At 44.8% G+C, this 20,712-nt stretch overlaps 1 protein-coding gene across 1 annotated transcript in view; it reads left to right on the top strand.

The window, feature by feature from the left end:
- Positions 1-20,712, top strand: part of ACOT12 (acyl-CoA thioesterase 12) — a 517,871-nt gene that overhangs the window by 381,577 nt on the left and 115,582 nt on the right. Inside the window, exon 12 of the mRNA XM_085640749.1 lies at positions 5,928-6,061. Within this exon, the coding sequence (XP_085496875.1) occupies positions 5,928-6,061 (134 nt within the window). The remainder of the gene's footprint in view (positions 1-5,927; positions 6,062-20,712) is intronic.

The raw sequence follows: 20,712 nt of genomic DNA, 5'->3' as shown, positions 1-20,712 counted from the left end.
TATACAATATATTGTTACCCCTTGCAAAACAGCTGAGGTCTACTTAAAGGTCATTGGGAAATCCATCACACCAGCTGCCATTTTGATAGAACAAATTGTCACTGCCACGAGTCAAGATAGTGAGATGCTAAAGTTAAAGGACATTATCACACATCAGTCTTGAAACCAGCATTCTCTACCTCTTGACAGTGAACACCAAAAGTTAAAAAATGTTAAAGATGAATTGTCAGTTACTCAAGAAGGCATTATCCTGAGAGGTTTGATAATTGTCATTCCGGAAAGTTTACGACAAAAGATAATTGAAGTGGCCCACGAAGGACATCATGGAATAGTTGCCACAAAGCAAGCGCTCCGAGACCAAGTCTGGTTTCCTCATCTCAATTAGAGACCTTAAAGAGAGTTAAAGGCCTGTTATCGAAAACTACTCAACACACTTTAAACATGCAGAGTTGCTGAAGCTTGCATGGGAAAGAATTGCCGTTGACTTCTATGGTCCTTTTGACAATGGACATCACTTGATGGTGATTGTTGATGAATACTCCCGTTTTCCGTTGATAGAAATCTCTTGACTATTACTCAGGAAAGAGTCATCGAGAGATTGCACAGCATCTTTGCGACATATGGGGTGTTCTGTGATTTTAAAATCTTGCAATGTTCCACCTTTCAGCAGTCAAGAGTTCAGAGACTTTCTTGATCATCTTAATGGGAAGTTTAAGAAAGCACACCTCTATGGCCACAGGCCAATGGCCTTATTAAACATTTCATGAGTACCTTAAAGAAAACTGTTCAGTGTGTCATGTTGGAAAAGCTCAGCTTTAAAACTGTGTTGAATTCTACCTTGCAAGCTTATCGTTCGAAACTTCACTCGACTACAGGTTAAAGCCTTGCAACCTTGATGTTCAGGAGAGCAGTGACAATCAAGGTACCTCAATGGGCCAACAGGAGATCAACTTCTGAGGAAGAAAGCAGATTCGAAGACTTGGTTTGTAAAAGAAAAATTAAGGCTTACGCAGATAAGCGACGACATGCAAAAGACATTGTGTTCAATATAGGAGAACGAGTGCTTGCTCGTCAGTTGAGAAAATGTAATTCTGCTCCTTTTGCTGCTGAGCCAGGTTACGTTGGACACATGGTGACTTCCCAATGTCCTGGGAAGTCCGTTATGTGAGACTCCTAGCATTTCCAGCATATGGCTCAAGGCTCGTCATGTACTGATGTCAATGTAGAAATTGGTTCTGAACAGACAAGTGAAAACTACCAGACTGCTGTTGCTCCTCCATAACCAAAGCAGATCATAGACACTTCTACTGCCAGTTCCCAGTTTCCGAAGACTCGATTGGTACGATTAATCAAAGCACCATGAAGGCTCATCGGAGAGCTATGATTATGTATACATTTGTAATTTTTTTAAATTTTGTTCTTAACAGAGGGGGAGATGTAGTGTTGCGTGAGTTAGCAATGCGGGGCCCTTTTCATTCCTGATGGACTCCGTGGGTCTGTGATGTAATTGTTAGAGCATAGTCTAGTGAATGCAGGTTTAGAATGTTGGGTTCACAGTTGCACAAAGACATGTAATACCAAGCTCCATATGTGGCATAGTCATTGGCGGGTACCCAGGATGGGGAGGATGCTACAGCTTTTACTGCTGAGGTAAGGAAAGTCATAATGCTGGAGTGATTAACATCTCCAAGAAAGGAATTAAGCTTACGTTTACCCATGATGCAGAAAGCACAGGCAAGACGGAGGGCTCAGCCTGTTCTTGTTTGGCCACGGACAAGCTCAGACAGGCCCAGTCTTCACCCAGGCTCGCAGCCAGGCACATCCCATGTGGTGGTTACAATGCGCCCAACAGGTATCTGCCACAGCAAGCAGACAACAGTCAGCACATTCCATGCGGCGGTCACAAACTGAGGTGGCACGGTTGGCAAAAAGTTATGGATTGGGATATGGCTTGAGTGATTGCAAGTGGCTGAGATTAAGTTAAGAATTCCATCCATCACCTTGTTGTTTTTGCATTTCACACCCTAAGTGCTCCAGCTATGCTCAGACATGGGTCCTGGGCTCACTGTGCAACTGGAACCAAGCTATACATGGCTGAAGAGCCCATAACAAGGGTGAAACTGGTTGTGGGTTACTTGTGTTCCAGTTCAGTGAGGACCTGGCCTGGCAGTTCAGACTGAATTGTTCCCATGAGGAACAGGATCAAGACTTATTTGCATTTGGCTGGGTCTAAACTGAGGTGGCATGGTGGGCAAAAAAGGTGGTTTGAGATGCGGCCCCAGCGCTTGCCAGTGGCTGAGATGAATTCACCATCACTTTCTTGTTTTTGCGTTTGACTCCTCAACAGGTATCAGCCACAGGAACCAGTCAACTGTCAGTCACAAAGCTCCCTTATGTATATTTCAGCCCCGCCTCCTCATCCAGCGGGGTTATGGCCCTTGTGGTCCTGGCTCCTAACAGGTATCTACCGCAGGAAAAAGGCACCAGTAAGCACGTCCTGCATGGTTGTCACAAATCACCCTTATGTATATTTCAGCCCGCCTCCTCGTCTTGTGGTCCTGACCTTCCAACAGGTATCAGCCACAGCAAGCAGGGAATAATTAGTGCATCGTGCTCGGTGGTCACAAAGCGCCCTTATGTATATTTCAGCCAGCCTCTTCATCCAGAAGGTTTATGGGCCTTGTTGTCCTAGCCCCAACAGGTATCAGCCACAGCAAGAAGGCAAAAGTAAGCACGTCCAGGTATGAGTAAATCAAAAGGAAAGGGACGTTCCTGTGCTCCTCATATCCCAGTACAATACCCACTTAGAAATACCATCTGTGTTCCTCACTGTTAAATCCTCATTGTTTAATTCCATAGTCTCAAAAACATTTTTCTCAGGGGCTTCATCATGTCAATGTTTAAAGATCAGTTGCCTAACTCTCTCCTTAATTTATTTTTAATGTAGTTAATTCAAATAGAAATCAATTCATTTCCATAACTAGCTAAAATTTAGTTAGATGCATTTAAATAATTATCCCTAACTTTAATCATTAGTGATTTTTTTATTTTGTATTATTTACTCTGAAATATACATTCATTTTGTATTAAAGTAATTAAATAATTTAAAAATCCTTCAGATCTTTCTAGATAACTCGTGAATCAACATCCCACTCTCTGAAACTGAAAATGAAACTCTTTGTTTATTTAGACCATGGTCTTTAAACACTGCGGGAACCACAATAATAAAATACAATCAATGCATTAAAACTTCCTTACAGTAATATTCATGGTAAAAGTACAGAATCCACGTTCTTTCCCCAATAGCAGCAACCTTTTAGCCCTATGAAATTAAATGTTGTATATGTTAATATAATTAAATAGATATCAGTAAAATGCATTAAAAATACATTTTCAGTGATGTACAGTTTAAAAATGCAGTATCCACTTCCTTTCCACCATAGCAGCTACATTTCAACTCAATTCAATAATGTATATCTTTGTCTGAAGTATTTTGCCTAAGCTACGTAAGGGAATCTTAAAAAGAGGGATATAATTACTAAACCCCCTTCAATCTGTCCCTCAGAAAGGTTTTTATGCCTTCCATATAATTCCCCAATGCAATGGCTATATCAAGATTTGTCATTTCTATTAGTATGTCTATAGCTTGAGCTCTTGATCTAATTCCGTATTTTAAGAAGTTCGGGCTTAAAAACTATTTCCTCAATGCTAAAACCGCAAGGCAATCTACCAATATATGCAGGATATCATTTTTAGTTCCAAGACCACATTTACAGATTCCATCAGCATATAACATTTCAGCCTTTGTTTTTCCCTCCATTAGCCATGGGTTAATTCCAATTCGTACTCTTGGTAGATCGCACCTAAGCTCATAATTCGGCAAGGTGTCCAGGTACGGGTACCATGATTCCTTTACCCATGAGTTTCTTAACTCTTTCACTGATTACTTCGTGCTCAGGTATTCCAAGTCATTCTTCCTTGACTGTTCCTGACCTTGGAGTCTAGTGAGCACTTGGTAAATTCTATCTCCAGTGTGTGCTGAGTTAGTCTCACATTTAATCTCTCCACTATGGTTAGGATCTTCTTTTTTACCTCCCTTGCCCACTTTAGGCTGCTACTTCGTTTCTCCTCCCTACACCATTGTGAGACCTTCTTCACACCCCCAGTGTCCTGGTGTTTCCAAAATCTTAACAGTGACGTTTGGATCTGAATGCTCCATGCTGTTGTTCCTGTCTCCATTCTAACCGCCTGGATCACAGCAGAGCTTGGCAGAGACAGTAAGGTTTTTAGGATCTTCCCTTCTTCCTGGTCCTATCTTCATTTGCCACTTAGGTACAAGACTTCTGCCCCGTACAAAACCTGCGGGGGAATCATGGCTTCTCATGCTTTAAGCATTGGTCTATGGGACATTTCTCCATATTCTTTATTACATTTTTTCAACCCGCAGATTGAAGAGAAGGCTTTTGGTTTTTGGGCTTCAAGGTGAGTACACCATTTTAGGGCGCTGTCAAACCAGAGACCCAAATATTTGTATTCTTTTACAATCTCCAGTTTCGTTTGTCCTAAAAACCAGTTAAATCTTTTTTCTCTTTTCCCAAAACATAAAATCTTCGTTTTATCCATATTTACAACTAAAGATTTTGCCTCACAATAGTCTCTAAAAACATTTAATTTCCTTTGGAGCTCGAGCTCCGTTTGATCGAGTATCACAAGGTCATCTGCAATCTCACTTACAAGCAGATCCCATAAATCCAGACCAGCTTCATTTTCGTAAACGAAGACTCTGTTTCTTACTCTACCATCCTTACTCCCAGGAAGTTTACTATCTGAGCATGTCAAATCCAGCTGTACATTGAAAGGTCTTACATGTTTTAACCCCAGGTTTCCATTATTTCCATTATACTGATAAAATGTGCAATATTCCTGATTATAGCCAATTGCTAGTACGAAATGCATACCTATTATACTCTTAGATTTATGGTAATGATTAGATGTCAAACACTGCACATTCTAATACATTCTCGAACAGGTCATGGCCGTCATGGCATGAAACCCTTTGTCATGAAGCTCGCGAAGTGCCTAAGGCCAGTAACAAAACCTAGGTTTGCCCCTGCCCTGGGAAGACTCTAACGATTCACAAAATGGAAGCAGTATATGACCAACCACTTTTACTTTGTTGCCAGTGGTACTAGCGGGGGCTAGACCAAGCTCCTATGGGACTCAAGGATGTTCCCCCAATGTGTGCATCCAAACAGGGGCAGTTATGTGAGTGTGGTATATTGCAACGCCGATCCAGGGTCAGAGCCTGCCTATCTCATGCAGGCCCCTGTCCTTGATTTAAACCTTTCAGCAATTAATTGAAAGCTGTGACCCTTTCATGAATATTAACTGGGCATCTGGCTGTGAAAAATCAAAACTCATCTGTTTACCCAGGTCCACACTGCATTACTGCTCAAGGGATTTCCTGACTGAGAATGGATGACTACTGGGGATTGTGGGCATGCAAATTTACTTCTTTTGTGTCTGAAGTAACCAGCAACAAAATCAGTGTAAGGTGAGCGGTTCAGACGAGGGATGATTTTCATTCTTCACAGCACAACCTCCTGAGTTTCACTGCTGTGTTCACCCTTCAAGCCTTCAAGGGGCAGCGATAACTTGAGTGGACCATCCGCGCGGTGAAGCCGACCGAGGCCCTCCAGTTGGCTGAGAAAGGGAGTAGCCCAGAGTACATGGAGAACTCCTGTGATTAGTAACTGTGCCTGGGCTGCAATTCCCAATAAAAGGCTACTGATGGTAAACTTGTGCAAAAGAAAGTTATCCCCACATGATTATCTTTTGGAAAACTAGAAGATCCTCGTGGCAACTTTGTTAATACTTTTGTGTGCCTTACAACAGTAAATAAACACACTGTCATAATTTGATTTCAGATCAAAATGTTTACCCATGAAGAAAATGAGGTTTTGTCAATAATGATGGAGATGCAAGTGGGAGTACCATCTAAGAAAGCGTTCTTTCTTTTGTCTGACCTCCGCTTCCGGCCACGTTGGGACAGTCATTATTTGTAAGCACTTTGCTAAAACTACTCTGTTTTTGACTGCTCTGATAGTTCTTTTGATGTTAATTAATAATTATGGATTCTTTCCAGTTTGCTCTCGAAAACGTATTTAGGATTTTTGATAATTTATCAATATAGGTATGGCATAGTTTATAATGGCAGGTCAATATCATAACCTCTTAATACACTGGACTGCAGAAATGGCTACGCTCATATTTGGTAACAGTTCTCTGCCCAACCCTCAAGAAAAAAGCACTGACAAAGCTAATGGGTGTGGCTTTTTAAAAAAAAAATTGGTTTGTGTAAAGATATATTCCCCCCAAAAATTTGTTTCATCTAAAAGCACATGTTAGGCCAGTCGTACCTGGCGCTAAAGGGGGCTACTTTTTCTAGGTAAGTGTGCATTGGCAAGAGCAGAATGCTGTCACTCACAGTGAAGTTAGCCAACGGCTGAAGTGGGCTGAGCCATCATCCCATGGCCATGCCATGGCCTTCCCCTACGGTGAACTACTTCATATCAAATGGAATAGTACCACTCATGAGAACTATGAAGTGGCAAAAAATCAAGCACGTTCACGATTTGAGAAAAGGGGATACCATAACAAATCTCTCCAAGGAGCTGCCAATAGGGCTAGTGAGCAGGTAAGACAAGATCTTCTAAGTAAAAAGCCTAGAGAGGAGAAAGGAAAGGTCACTAGGTTAATTTTGACGTATTCTACAGACTCCAATAAGATACGTAAAATACTGGACAAACATTGGAACCTTTTGCAAGCAGATGGAACGATTGGAAAGCTAGTTCCCCCACATCCTAGTGTTTCCTATAGAAAACGTACCTCTTTGAAAGATCTATTAGTACACAGTCATTTCTCCAACAAGGACAGGGATGAACCCGAAAGTAAAGGGTTTCTATCCTTGTTTACATTGTATGGCATGCAGGAAAAGTGTCAAAACTAAGGAGTTTCCAGTTCCGTGTAGGGATTCCAAGAAACAGATAACCAAGTTACTTAATTGCAACACAGATTTTGTCATTTATTGCTTGGTATGCTTGTGTAGCCTTTTATATATAGGTAGCACGGTGCACCAAGCGAAAAAGAGAGTTTTAGAGCATATGCTGGCGATAACGAAAGTGGATAATAGTTATCCTGTAGCTAGGCACTTTGCGGCTCTACACCAGCGTGATAGTAGTCTTTTGAGTTTCTATTGTATACATCAGGTGCCCATGTTCGAAAGAGGAGGTGACAGGGTGAAAACTCTACGTCAGCTTGAGTCAAAATATATTATTGAGCTAAGGACACTTGTCTCCCATGGTCTTAATATTGAGAAAGATCTATGGGTCCATGTGGGTTAAAATGTAAAAAAAACTGTTTAGACTGCCTCTGTTTTGTTATATGAAGAGTATTGCTGTGCACTGACATAGTCTTCTTTTCCTTCTCTTGCTTATTTCTCCTATTTTCTTTCTTCTTTTAATGAACCATGAAATAGAATAACCATCACGGTATTGGAGAATAGAAGGCACTGGTGTAATATGGGTTTTATGACTGACTTTGTGTCATGTATTATATAATGGTTGTATGGTCGTAGCATTTGGCACAAGCACTTTATGGGGATATGCTCGATACTTATGAACTTGCTAGAAGTAGAGACTGTCAGGAATGGTCTTAGTAATGGGGCAAAATCCCTTTTATAGAGTGAAGGAAGTATATAGGCATAAGCCTTTCATCAATAGGAGGAAGATACACTACGAAGTTACCATTGCCCATTCAGGGCTCTACTAAAGGAAAAACTTGTGGATCTATATATAGTAAAAACAATCCCATAGTAATCATTTACATGCATCAAAATATCCCTACATAGCTAAATAATAAATAACCCCCTTTTAAAGTTAAATTAATGATTTTGCACAATATCAGCACAATGCAATTATGATAATGAGATGTTTTTACAAATAATACTCTCAAGTAACATTATGTTGATTCTATTAATTTACAATATCGGACCAAAATATGAAACACCTAATTTAACCCCTTCAGTGCCACGCCCTTTCCCCCTCCTGTGCCGGGCGTTGCACTAGTGGGTGGGGCTCATGACGAGATAGTCTCGTCATGGGCACAGCGCAACCGTGCTCCATGACGAGACTATCTCGTCATGAGCACTGAAGAGGTTAATGGGTCTAAATGAATGATGACAAATTGATTCAAAATGTATTTTACTTTCACCATTCCATGATGGCTGCGCCCATTTGTTAAATGTTTTTTGGAAACTGAAGTCCGTTTTCTATTACGATAATAAGAACAATGTTTAAAATGTGTGAAAATATGCGGCATGCTGACTGACATTGAACAAGCATTTACAATGCAACGGTCTCGGCATTGTTAAAGTTAGAGCTATTGGCATTGCTCATGACATTTTTGTTTATGTGCACTAACCTGCTGAACTGTTTTGCAAATTATCACCAACTTGACATGAGAAGGGGAACAAATCAGCATTTGGGGTTCGGGCACATGTATCAGTATGCTGTTCGGAGTCCACAATATAAGCTGTTTTAAGACAAACAATAGTGTGGCAGGTAATGCTGCCGGCAGTTTGTTCTAGCCGAGTCCTAAAGAACGCGGAAATATTACCTCTACATCGTTATCTACTAATATTAACGAATTAATATTAAAGATTATATTAAATCGGCGTAATGCTTCTAAAGGCTCCACACACAGGCAACCGACATTAACTTGTTCACATATTGCATACATGAGTAACAAAATAGAGAATTCACTTTTACCTCTAAAGGTGCGCGTCATCATGTTCCCTGCCATCAGTTGTTACAATGCAATGGTCTCGGCAATATTACAGGTAGAGCTATTGGTATTGCTTATTATTTTTTTATTATTTTTGTATCCCTAAATAAATGGCATTGTCATTTCTATTGGCATTAGCTTTTTATTTGCATATGTGATACCTATTGCATTAGCAGAGAGAGAGTGAGGTAGTGAGATAGAGAGAGAGAGTGAGGTATTGAAATAGAGATTGAGGTAGTGAGAGAGAGTGAGGTAGATAGAGAGTGAGGTAGTGAGATAGAGAGTGAGGTAGATAGAGAGTGAGGTAGTGAGATAGAGAGAGTGAGGTAGTGAAAGAGTGAGGTAGTGAGGGAGAGGGATGTTGTGAGGTAGTGATATATAAGCATAGAGTGATGTTGTGATGTAGTGAGAGGTAGTGAAAGAGAGAGTGAAAGTGAGTTAGTGAGATAGAAAGAGTGAGGTAGTGAAATAGAGAGTGATTGAGGTAGTGAGTGAGAGAGAGTGAAGTTGTGTGGTTGTGAGCTAGAGAGTGGGAGCAGTGCTTCTTTCTAGTGGCAGGGGTGTCCCTAGAGCGGGGCATTTATCTAAAATCTGTGTCTGTAGTGGGGGAGTACTTACAATTACACCCCGATGTGCTTACAAATCCGGGGGTGGGGCGTCCCCAAAGGCCTTCCTGAAGTTATTCCAACGTCACTGCCATGATGGACACTCAGGTGCAGTCAAGCACTGACGTCAGAGCTGGTTTCACGTGGAATAAAACACTGCGCTTGAAAGAGGGGGAGGCACAGAGGTCACCTTTTTGTGCAGTTTGACCAGGCGTCCCGGATTTGCTGGGACAGTGCCGGGTTTTCACCAGCTGCCCCGGCAGATTTCAGGAAATGTAGGCAATGTTCCGGTTTTTTAGACAGGGTCGATTTAAAACGGTGGCAGGTGCCTTTTTATGTTTTTCAAAGCAGCGATATGCAAGCAGCTGTTAGAAGAAAGTGGTTTAATTAGCAGGCATGATACTGGCTTTAAAAATTGTATTTTAATGATGTTCTTATTGCCTCATCTGTAATTCTATGCTGAAGAGCGGTGTCATTCTGCGAGCCCAGTTAAAGTAAACTTGTAGTCCTTCTTCTGTTTTAGTGAAATGTCCCGGTTCTTGGCTTGAAAGTTCTGGTCACCCTACTTTTGGGGTACACCAGAAGCGTCTCGTGCCAGAGCCTAGAGGAATGACACGTCTTGAATACCCAGTCTACAGCGGGCCTCGAGCTCCTTGCTGCTTGGTCAGGCCTGCAGTCGGCGTTCACACAGCTTCAGGGAGCCGGACTTTTAATCACTAGCTCCATATGCAAAGTTTGAGGGAGACTTTGCATTCTTTGGTGAACAGGAACCCTTTCATCCGGATTGTTTCCAGCGTATTTGCCTTTTTGTGGTTAGTGGTACATAGTATACAACGGAAGCAATAAAGCCGTATAGAAACGACACGGTCTGGCTCCACGTTTGCCTCTGTGTGTCTCCTCGCGCAGCGCCTTGACTCTCTTCAGAGCCTTTACTGCGCTACAAACATCCGCAAAATAATATGGGAGGTCTTGAAAGTTACCAACCAACACAAGCCCGAGGGTGATACACACATGCCTTATTAATACTGCCCCCTTCGCCTGACCTACGTAATATCCCGCCCACTCGAAAAACATGAAAGGGAAGCGAGGGAACAGTTCGCCTGCAGGCACAGCTGCCACAGAAAGCACCTTGTTGTGTCTTATACAACACCCACGTCACTCGGAGACGGGGTTCACTTGATTTGCAACCACGAGGGGCGGGGGCAGTTACACGAGCGCCCTGGAGATAGCGTTTAACGTCAGTAGAGTCGACTATAAATATAAGAGCACACATTGTCGCCGCCCAGAGGCCGAGCGCCGGGATTACGCAGGCACATTCAAGCCCTCTGTGTCACATGAATTGTCTGTTGTCGCACCAAGGAGCCGTGACGAGGAGAGACTGCAAGGACACACGTCTGTCGGGTTCACAGAGTACTCCCAGGAAATGAAGCGCCCGCGGAAAGAAGCGAGTCTAAAACCCTGTCAGTGCCTTGAAAGACGGCTACTGTCCTGGGCGAGCAGCCAGGCCCCGCCCTTCACTCGCCCCTCAGGCGATGCAGAGCCGATGCGACACACGCAAGCTGCACGAAAACATTCACAAGTTTACAAACTGTGCTGAATTTTAAATCAGTGTCACAAGAGGTCTACTTTTTCATATACCCTGTGTCCTTTCACGGTAATTATTTTTCATTAGGTTTAGCTATTTTACGGACTGACCTATAACAAGCATTAACAAGCACACCACTGCCTAAGCACACCACTGCCTTTCTCCGAGGCGAAGCAGAAATGCCTCGGAGAAAGGCAGCGGCGTTTCCGGATTCGGGGGCGTGTTTTTCTGTTCTCTCCTCTTGCCATTGGCTGGAGGAGATAATCAGAAAAGTAGCAAAAAACACGCCCCCGAATCCGAAAAGGACGGGGCCTGTTCGGAGAGACAAAGCCTCCTCACCAATGGCTGGCCAGCATTCAAGAGGCCAGCCAATGGAGAAGAGGGGAGAAGAGGGGCGGGTTCAAGCCCCTCTTCTCCAAAACATTAAATCTCCGGACTTCCGGTTCTGCCTTCGGCAGATCGGATGGTCCCGAGACCTAAAAAAGGCAGTTGTGGCAGAAACGCGTTTGTTCGCTACGGTACGGAACTGAGAAAATAAAATAATTTAACTCATCCGACTCGAGCGTGCGCTACAAACTTTGCGATGACAAAGAACTTTGATTGATATATATATATATAATATATATATATATATCTATTGGCACCATGAACGTCATCTAGGGGTCTCCAGGGCTTGACATGCCCTTTGATACCCCTGGCTCGACCTTTGCAACCCCCGGCTTTGGAGTTAGTAGGGCAATTTTCTGAAATGCACTGCTGCAGTGCTTCCTCATACAAGAGAAAAACACAGGGAAAGTGATCAGACACTTTGCAGTTAGCCATGCATGTATAAGACACGGGCATTTTAAAGACTGACATTGAAAATAAACCATATTCCCATGAAAACAACCATATAAAAGAAGCAGGAGAGAGATCGATTTGGCATTTGTGTCTTTTTGTGAGTTACACAGGCCTGCATGGCATTTGACACAATGTGGAACTCTTTTGTTATAAATGCAAGTATTAAACTGAAGAATCTGTACCTCTAATAGAAGGGAGCATTGTGAGATGGCACCTGGCATGTTATGCCATGAAGAGGGCTACCTGCTTCACAGTATTTATTTGTTGGTACATTTTCATCTAAATATATTCATAATAATTTTGTGCTGGTGTTATCTGTATTTAGCTATATTTATGTTTGTGTTCTGTTAAATTTCGACAGGTGTTCCAAACAGTGGACACCCCCTTCCATAGAGGGAGAGCACCAGGGATCTCAGAAGTGGGTGGAGGTTGTATTATTCTGTAGGCCTGTGCTTTTCCAAGGCCCAGTGCTTGTGCAGCAAAATATATTCATACGCTTTGAAGCTAGACGGACTGTTTAATAATGGTGAGGCAGCTGGTTTGTCATATTAACTAGATGGTCCTGAAGCTGCCAGGTTTTCTCTTTTTCCTGGAGAATACTTTTTAAACTTGCAAACAGGTGCTAGTGCTACATGGGGCCCCACATTACATTTTTCTCCTGGACCTGCAAAAACATATATTGTGCTTGAAGGACACAGCAAGTGTGCCAGTATGTAGAGGGTCTGACATTTCCTCACCTCCCCGGATGAAACTAATGCTAAGATTGAAAAATAAGGGTAAGCTATCTAGTGTCCCATTTGACAGCTGGTCCATCAGCTGGCCTTGGCTACCCCACAGCTCTAGCACCAGGAAGGGTACCACCCTTTAACCTTCACTTAGTTGAGAGCACTCGTATCAGTAGAGTGGTGCAAGTATGAGTGCACTCACTAGCCCAGACACGTTCAAAGCACCCACTTGTTTCAGGTTCTTTCTTTATTTGTTGCCAGAAGTGGAATTCCCCCTAACTATCTGATAGGAGATAATATAGGCAAGTGGTTTGCTGCTTATGAAGGTGCACTCTGGTCACATAAGGTCCTAGAGGAGTATTGGGGAGTAGCCTGTGGAAACGCATGCCCTTGTGTGGAAAAGCAGCCAGTTACTGTCGAACGCCCAGGCTGTTGGCGCAAGGACGCCTCTAATTTCCCATAGCAAATAGTTACCAAATAAAGGGACAGGCGCTGGAAGCTGGAACGCAAGAACAGGGTTTATTTCTCATGAGGAGAGCCTGTCATTTCGGACACGCACACAGAATGTCTTCGGGAGGTGCTCTAACCACATCTCTGAGGCCTGGCCTCTTATACACAGGTTTATTGCTTTATTACACGTGACACATTCTTGTTGAGACTTTGATGTCCGGAAAGACATCCTTGGAATCCCCACTTCAAGCTCGTTCCCACACATATCTACAGTAAGTGATGGCTATTCCACAGCAGGATACTCTGTCGATTCCCGGAACGGGGTATCTGATCGGATCGCACGGGGTGGGAGGCCTTTGATTAGTCGGAGATCCCTTGAATCGGGGCAACTGCTTACAGGAAGGGGGCCAATAAATGGCAGCTGCAGGACCAGGTGGTGGCTTGGGAGCGGGGCAGGGCAGAGGAAAGGGGTTCATCAAAGGATGGGGAGGTGCTGGCCCGGGGTTTTTTTTTTCGCTTCCGAGGTAGGGTCGCGCTGGGGAGGGGTGTATGATCAATGCACGAGAGAGCGGGGGGGTGTTCGCAGCGCCAAGGGAACGCGCTGGTGATCGGCGAGGGGCAGAGGGGCCACGGCGCTTTCAAAATGGCTACTGCTTAAGTGAGCGTACGGGCCTGAGAGGGGACAAGGTGGCGCCGATTATGTTGACATCGCAAACCAGATTTTAACAGTCCTCCCTTTTCAACATATCTAGCCAGCTTGTCTAGCCGACATCCACCTTCGTTAAATTCTTAGCCACGACATCGTAAATGCTTTCATGCGTTCCTGTTTTCAAAGTACAGAGTCTTAGGACAGACAGGAATAATCTGACACAATTGTACATAATTACATGTAGTTGATGTGATAGGCGAGGAGGTAGCGCATACAAAATTACATCAGCTGCGTCATATGTCAGACCCGGAGATAGGAGGAGGGAAGCTCGCTTGAACACAAACATGATACCGTAAAAAATGTTCTGGCAAAACAAGGAATATTACGTACATTACTTAAGGCCTAGACTTCGTGTGGATCAAACTAGACAGCATAGTCATGTGCACGTCTGATGTTATACAATTGTTATTATACAAAGTTAATGTTTCTTAACTATCAGTGTACAGTTGGAAGTGACCGATGTAATATCTTGAAAACTCGATTGGAAGATAGTCAATACGAAAGTGGTTGGGAGAGGAATTCAACTCAACATGAGTTACAGTCAGAGGGAAGGGGGGGGGGGCAATGTCCAAAAGGGAGTTCTTCTTTCCAGTGTCCTATTACAGCGAGCCATCACTGGTAAGCTCTCATTGTTCTTCTTCTTTCGTTGGCACTGTTGAGCACCGGCGGTGGAGCTAAGGTCCAGCTCAAATCCAGGTTTTCACGTTGCAGGGTGTGACCATTCTTTGCTCTCGGATCACAGTCCTGTTTTGTCCTGTTCCCTAACTGATCTTATCATAGGTACCTTGAGACGGGGTACCCGCATTTCGTTCTTCTTTTGTCAAGTCAAGTTCAAAATCCCATATGAAAAAAAGGGGGGGGGGGGATAGGTGCGTGCTTTGGGAGGTCGAGGGAAGAGGGGGTGGAGTGGGATCGGATCAAAAAGCGGACCAAGGAGAGCAGAATCTTTTAGCACTGAGCCCATCAATCGGGCTCGATGGGCTGGGACTTCAGGCACGAGCTGATCAGTGAGCAGGGGGGCTTCGGGATAGCCCTTCTTTCTATCGCTTTCCATGTTGAGAATGGTGCCTCGTCCCGCATCTTTTTGCTCCGTGGCTCCCCCTTGGTCGAGGCCTGAGGCCATAGATGTTCCATGATCCGCAGCCAGGCTGTGCGTCACGTCCGACCCCTCTCCTCCGATGACCGCATGTTATCTTTGAATGAGTACAAGAAACAAAATCTTAGAGAACTGGTAGGGAAGACGTTTACACACTTCATTCTCTCTCCCAACCCCAAGTAGTCGGGGAAACGTTTATCGGTCACTCTATGGTGGATGTCTCTTAACTCATGTCGGTGTATGCTACTAACTCATTAATCATTGCTGTGGTGCAGGTTTGCGAGTGCTCCTGCAAATTTCCATCATCAGGTCTGCTAGGTGTTGATTCCTGTACCTTATAAACGTGGCAAGAAGTCTGACATCTATCAACTTCCTGGTCTATCAAAATTCGAACCGGCTTCTCCGGTAGAGACTCGTCTTTCTAACACAAGCCCTGTTGATTCATATTTTTCTCCAGGGACTGCTAAGTTTATAAAAAAGTGCGAGGTGCTACTGTCATGGGCTCACAAATATCTGTTTCGGGGATGAACACAAGCTAAACATTTTTCTTGCTGGAGACAATAGTTAACCTTTATCAGTTTTAGGCGATGTATCTTTAAAAACAAGGACATCAGCTGTATTGCTTAAAATATCCAGGGACGGCTAGTACAGAACTGGGACTATTCTGGAAGGACGGGGTGCTTAGACGCTCTATTTCTGTGCAATGGGCGGGGCGATTCTGAGCGATGGAGGTGGAGTCGTTAGAGCCCTAAAACAACAAAAACCACTGACATATAGTTCCCGTTATAAGGGCCAGATTGGGAGACATCAGTCGTCTTACCTGTCCTTTCTTTCTCAGCCAATTAAGTTCCATCATTTTACAGAAAGGAGAGGTAGTAGTGTGGCAAAATACGGTCGTTTTGCTTCTGTCAATTTGTTCGAACACTGTCGTGTTTAGGCCAATTATACATATACTGAGGAGGTACAGTGTCGTCATCTATTCAAAAAGAGGGCAAGGGAGCCTTCAGCGAGGGAGAGAGAGAGAGAGAGAGAGAGAGAGAGAGAGAGAGAGAGTGAGAGAGAGAGAGAGAGAGAGAGAGGGAGAGAGAGAGAGACGTGCGCATCAAGTTTGCTATTTGGTACACGTACGACATAAAACGAGAGAGAGAGAGAGAGACAAACGTGTACGATAATAGGCTACTTGGTGTACACACAACATAGAGCAGCACGGGTCAATTTTACGTACAAAAACACAAGCTGGGGGAAAACATAAATTCAACGTTCACGTACACACAAATACCGGATAGGGTGTAACAGTACATACATCAAGCACAGAAACCTAAGACGAAGACACACGGGGTATTTTGGGTAAGGGGACCTTTCCTTTCCTGTCCTTTTTTTATGCGTGCTGCGTATTTTCAGTATTTTCCGTAATTCATTTGGGGGGGGAGGGGGGGGAGGAATTTTTGCTCCCCTCCCTTTCTGGGCAATTTTGTTGGAGGCCTCATTTTTAAAAAAAAAATACTTACTCCTCTTTTTCCGGTCGGACATTAGTCCAGTCGTGTTTATACTCACGGTGGAGCCTTCCAACCCCTGGGCAGGCGGTGATCCAAACTGAGGCAGAGGAGGGGTATCGGTCGGACGTTCAATGGTACAACTCTTATTTTCTAAGTGGATGGAAGAAGAAGTGGTGAATCTAAAACATGCCAGTATCCCTAACTTCTGGGCTGAGGGGGGGGGGGTTTTGGATGAACCCCGACCTGGGGTATTCTTAACTTCTCTTATTTAGTCAGCACACGAATCGACTCACTGGTGGTACATTTGGGTTATCAGTTGGAGTCGGGTTCGTCGTACTGAAATGACCCTTCAAGTTTCTGGTGTAAGTCACCCTCCAATTTACCAGCTTCCGGGAGAGGGAGAGTCGTTTCTTCAAACGAGGAGTTACCATATTCGGGCTTATTTTCCCATCCCCTTGATCAATAGACAAGCATTTCAGTCATACAAAGACGTTCTCTCCAGCGACCCAGGCATATGCAATACATACACATTCATACCGTACAATCAGGGCACGTACGCACAGTCATACCATACAGTTTTTCACGTTCCCAGTGATGGTCTGCACTCCACGCACCATCTCACAGCGCTTGTCTATGTCTTTCCCTACATGGAGCACGGTTCGGTCCATGTCCACTCCATTCTTCAGTCGGAACTCCGATGTAACCTACAGAGAAGAAAATAAGGGGGGGGGGGCAGCATTCAAAGCACATCAGCGCGCATAAACACGAAAAAGTTCTACTTACCACGTACCAGACTAGCTGCAGGAACGTATAATACCACAGATCTTGACTATCCTTTTCGCATTTTTTTTCTGTGTACTATATCCTTCCTTTCTACTATACCAAAAATGCTTCATTTTATTTGCCCCTAAATTCGAGTTCCCTCTTCGTGCATTTGTTTCTCAATTAGTCGTATATTATGGGACAAAATACCATACCTTACATTCGGCAGATACCTTAAGCTACAGTCAACCATTTTCTAACAACTCTGGAAAAAGACAGGTGTGATGGATACAAATTTTCATCAATCCAAAATTAAGGCAAAGGGTCTGCATTATCTGTCTTCTATTGTTTGGGAATGACAGCCATTATTCAAAACCTTACCAACCTAGGCGATTGTTATGACGCTGATTCCATAATTCCTTCGAAAACCCTTTATTGTGAAAATGTCAGTATACAAATACGGGCCTACAACCGTATAGGCCGGCCACGGTGCAAGAGACGTCGAGTATCATGAGCAACACTACCTTAACGCGAAAATAAAAATAATCAATAATGAGAAGACCAGCATCAATAAGGTTGTTCGCATGCCCAGTCAGTACCCTCCCCGTCCCCCGCCCGCCATGTGCAAAAAGACCGTATACATATCCCTTAACATCAATGCCAAGTAACCGGAACGCCATAAGGAGTTGTAGGTCCCTCCTACATCGGCGCCATTTTGGGGCGAGGTCGGGTGGGTCCAGGGTACAGTCTAAATGTTTCCACTAACTAGCGGCCGGACCAGAATCCCTTTCGGCAGTTCAAAAAATTTTCATTAACGCCAACAGAAAGAACAGACAGCATGAACCGTGACTCGAAGGTGGGGAAAGCAAAGTTTTTTTCCTACCGGGTCATGCTGAGGTTCCACCGGAACTGATTCGAGTTGGTAGTCTACAGTGTTACCTGGTAATTCAAACAGAAGCCGGCGTCAGCATGAGGGCACCACCATCTCGCAGCAACGCCGTGGTCCTTTCGGAGAGCGGGACAGCAGGCGTGTCTCTCTGCCGACGCCCTGAATCAGTCTCTCTCACGGCACCAAATGGGGACAAGGTGGCTGCCGCCCGGGGCAAAGACAAGTTAATGTGGAATGATCGAGCAATAGTGGCGGTTGCCCCCACCGGACATCCGCAGGAGTCGAGGGCCAATGACTCCCGTAGAATCTGCAAAGCTGAGAGGACGTCTTCAAGGGTGGGGCCCATGCCCGAGCAGGCAAGCTTCCGAGTTCCAAGGTAGCCCAGAGCCATCTTAGTGGACCAGGCCCGAATCCGAAGAGCCGGCCGCCATTTTGAGAGTCCTGTGGCAGCAGCAGTTCTCCACCACAGCCACCGGAGTGGGTCCCCCGACCAACCAACTGCGGGGGCCCACTTCTTGGGGGGAACGCTAATGGAAACTTGGTGCAGAAAGGAACGTCCGCCTGGGTGGTCGTCCGGCAGGTAAAACGTTAATGGCTGTCCTGCTGCAGCTGGCCGGCGAGGGAAACGATAAGGGGCGCTCTCTCAGCTGGTCGGCGAGTGAAACGCTAAGGGGTGCTCTCTCAGCTGGTCGGCGAGTGAAACGCTAAGGGGTGCCCTACTGCAACTGAGGAGCCTCCACCTGGGGAGGCGGGGGAGGCCCGTTCGCGTCGCCTCCCCCCAGGGCACCCCACGCCGTCTTTCGGCGCAGCATTGTAGGATGGCCAGACCAGCGCAACAACTTGCTGGACACCACCTCGGTGCCGTCCGGATCTCGGCGCGCCGTGTTGCCTCCGGCCTATTCGCACAACAGTCCGCCACTGATGCCGCCTCACAGGCCGATGGATTTTGTAGGCTTTTTTATAGCCCAAAGCCGACTAAAAGATAGACCAAAGCAGCCCAATGTTGCTACTCCGAGGAAGGAGGGACAGGGACTGTGTCAAGCGGACGGTGAATGCTTTGGGATGGATGTTGCAGCAGGCTGCCATGTAAATAGTTGTTTAAAAAGATTGTTTTAACGTGTTTACCCTGTTGGAGTGTTGCATATACCTACAAGTTTTTTAAAGCGTTTTAATCATACTACTTTGTTGGAGTGTTGTACATATTTGTAATCTGGCAACGAGCACAAAGATGTTACTGCATAACCAGAAAAAGACATAGCCCAATTGTGCGCGATCTAGCCCAGTTGGGCGACGCCGATGGTGGGTATCAGCAGACTTCCATTTGTGTAGGGTTTTGTCGTTTTATTGGGCGGGGTGGGTGGTAGGGCAGACATGCTTAGGCAGCGAGAGCGACGGAGCCGAGCTACCTCGTGGCCATCTTGACCGTGAGCTTGGCTCCTTCCCCTAGTTTCATATTTTTCGCGAAGGGCTATTTCCTAGTGTTTCTTATTTTTGCAGGGTCAAAAGGATCCCATCAGTGGCCTACTGGTTTTGCTCGATTCCTTTTGTTTTTCTATAGCGATTTTTATGCCATAGTTTGCTAGAAAGGTACAGCGGCTAATCCGTATTTTATATGTATGTCCTCTTTATTAGGGGTGCCCTCCGGTGGGGCCGGACGAGCTACCTCTAATAAATGGTCCGGGTAGAACCAAAGAACCAATTACCAATCAGTGGGTAGAAGATAGGCATGACGGGTTACAACGGGGACAAAAGTCTGCACTACCTATCTTTTCACTGCTTGCAAAGACTAGACAGAATATCTCTATTCCACGTTATTTGTAAGCAGAGAATACCTCCAAAGAACCAATATCGAACAACCAGTGTTCGGACAATCAAACAATCAAATGGTGAGAAAGAGATAGGAACGACGGGTTACAACGGGGGACAAAAGTCCGCGTTACCTACCCCTCACTACCTGCAAAGGAAGAGAGAATCTTCGTATTCTTCTCCGTTTGCAGACAGAGAATCTCCAAAGAGAACCAATGTATCAAGTAGCAACCAAAGCTAAATGGACCAATCAATGAAAAATACTAGAATTTCCAAACAATTCCAATACAAACAATAAATCAAATAGTCAAATCAGATGGATAAAACCATTCTGCCAATCAGACGTATAAAACGTCCTACTTAACCTTACCCGGACCACGTGGACAGTTCTTCGCCTTCCCCTTCCAGCGCCCGATCGTCCTCTTACTCCAGTTTTACCACAGCACTCCTGTGGGGTCCCAGTCAGGACAGCGGGTCACTCGAGAGAGGTCCGTTCAAAATTGCTGAAGTTCACTCGATCGGCAGCCAGACGAGGGTCCTCTCCAGGCAGGTATACTCCAATCGTTTAGCCGTTCACCCCGTCGTCAGGACCTCTCTTACTGAACCCACATGTCGCTGATGGGCCCTGCGTTGGGACGCCAATTGTGGAAAAGCAGCCAGTTACTGTCGAACGCCCAGGCTGTTGGCGCAAGGACGCCTCTAATTTCCCATAGCAAATAGTTACCAAATAAAGAGACAGGCGCTGGAAGCTGGAACGCAAGAACAGGGTTTATTTCTCATGAGGAGAGCCTGTCATTTCGGACACGCACACAGAATGTCTTCGGGAGGTGCTCTAACCACATCTCTGAGGCCTGGCCTCTTATACACAGGTTTATTGCTTTATTACACGTGACACATTCCTGTTG

The sequence above is a fragment of the Triturus cristatus genome, chromosome 2_1 (assembly GCF_964204655.1).
Source record: "Triturus cristatus chromosome 2_1, aTriCri1.1, whole genome shotgun sequence".
In the NCBI taxonomy this organism is placed as follows: domain Eukaryota; kingdom Metazoa; phylum Chordata; class Amphibia; order Caudata; family Salamandridae; genus Triturus; species Triturus cristatus.
Note: the sequence above shows the minus strand (reverse complement) of the source record. Positions and strands in the feature narration are given on the sequence as shown.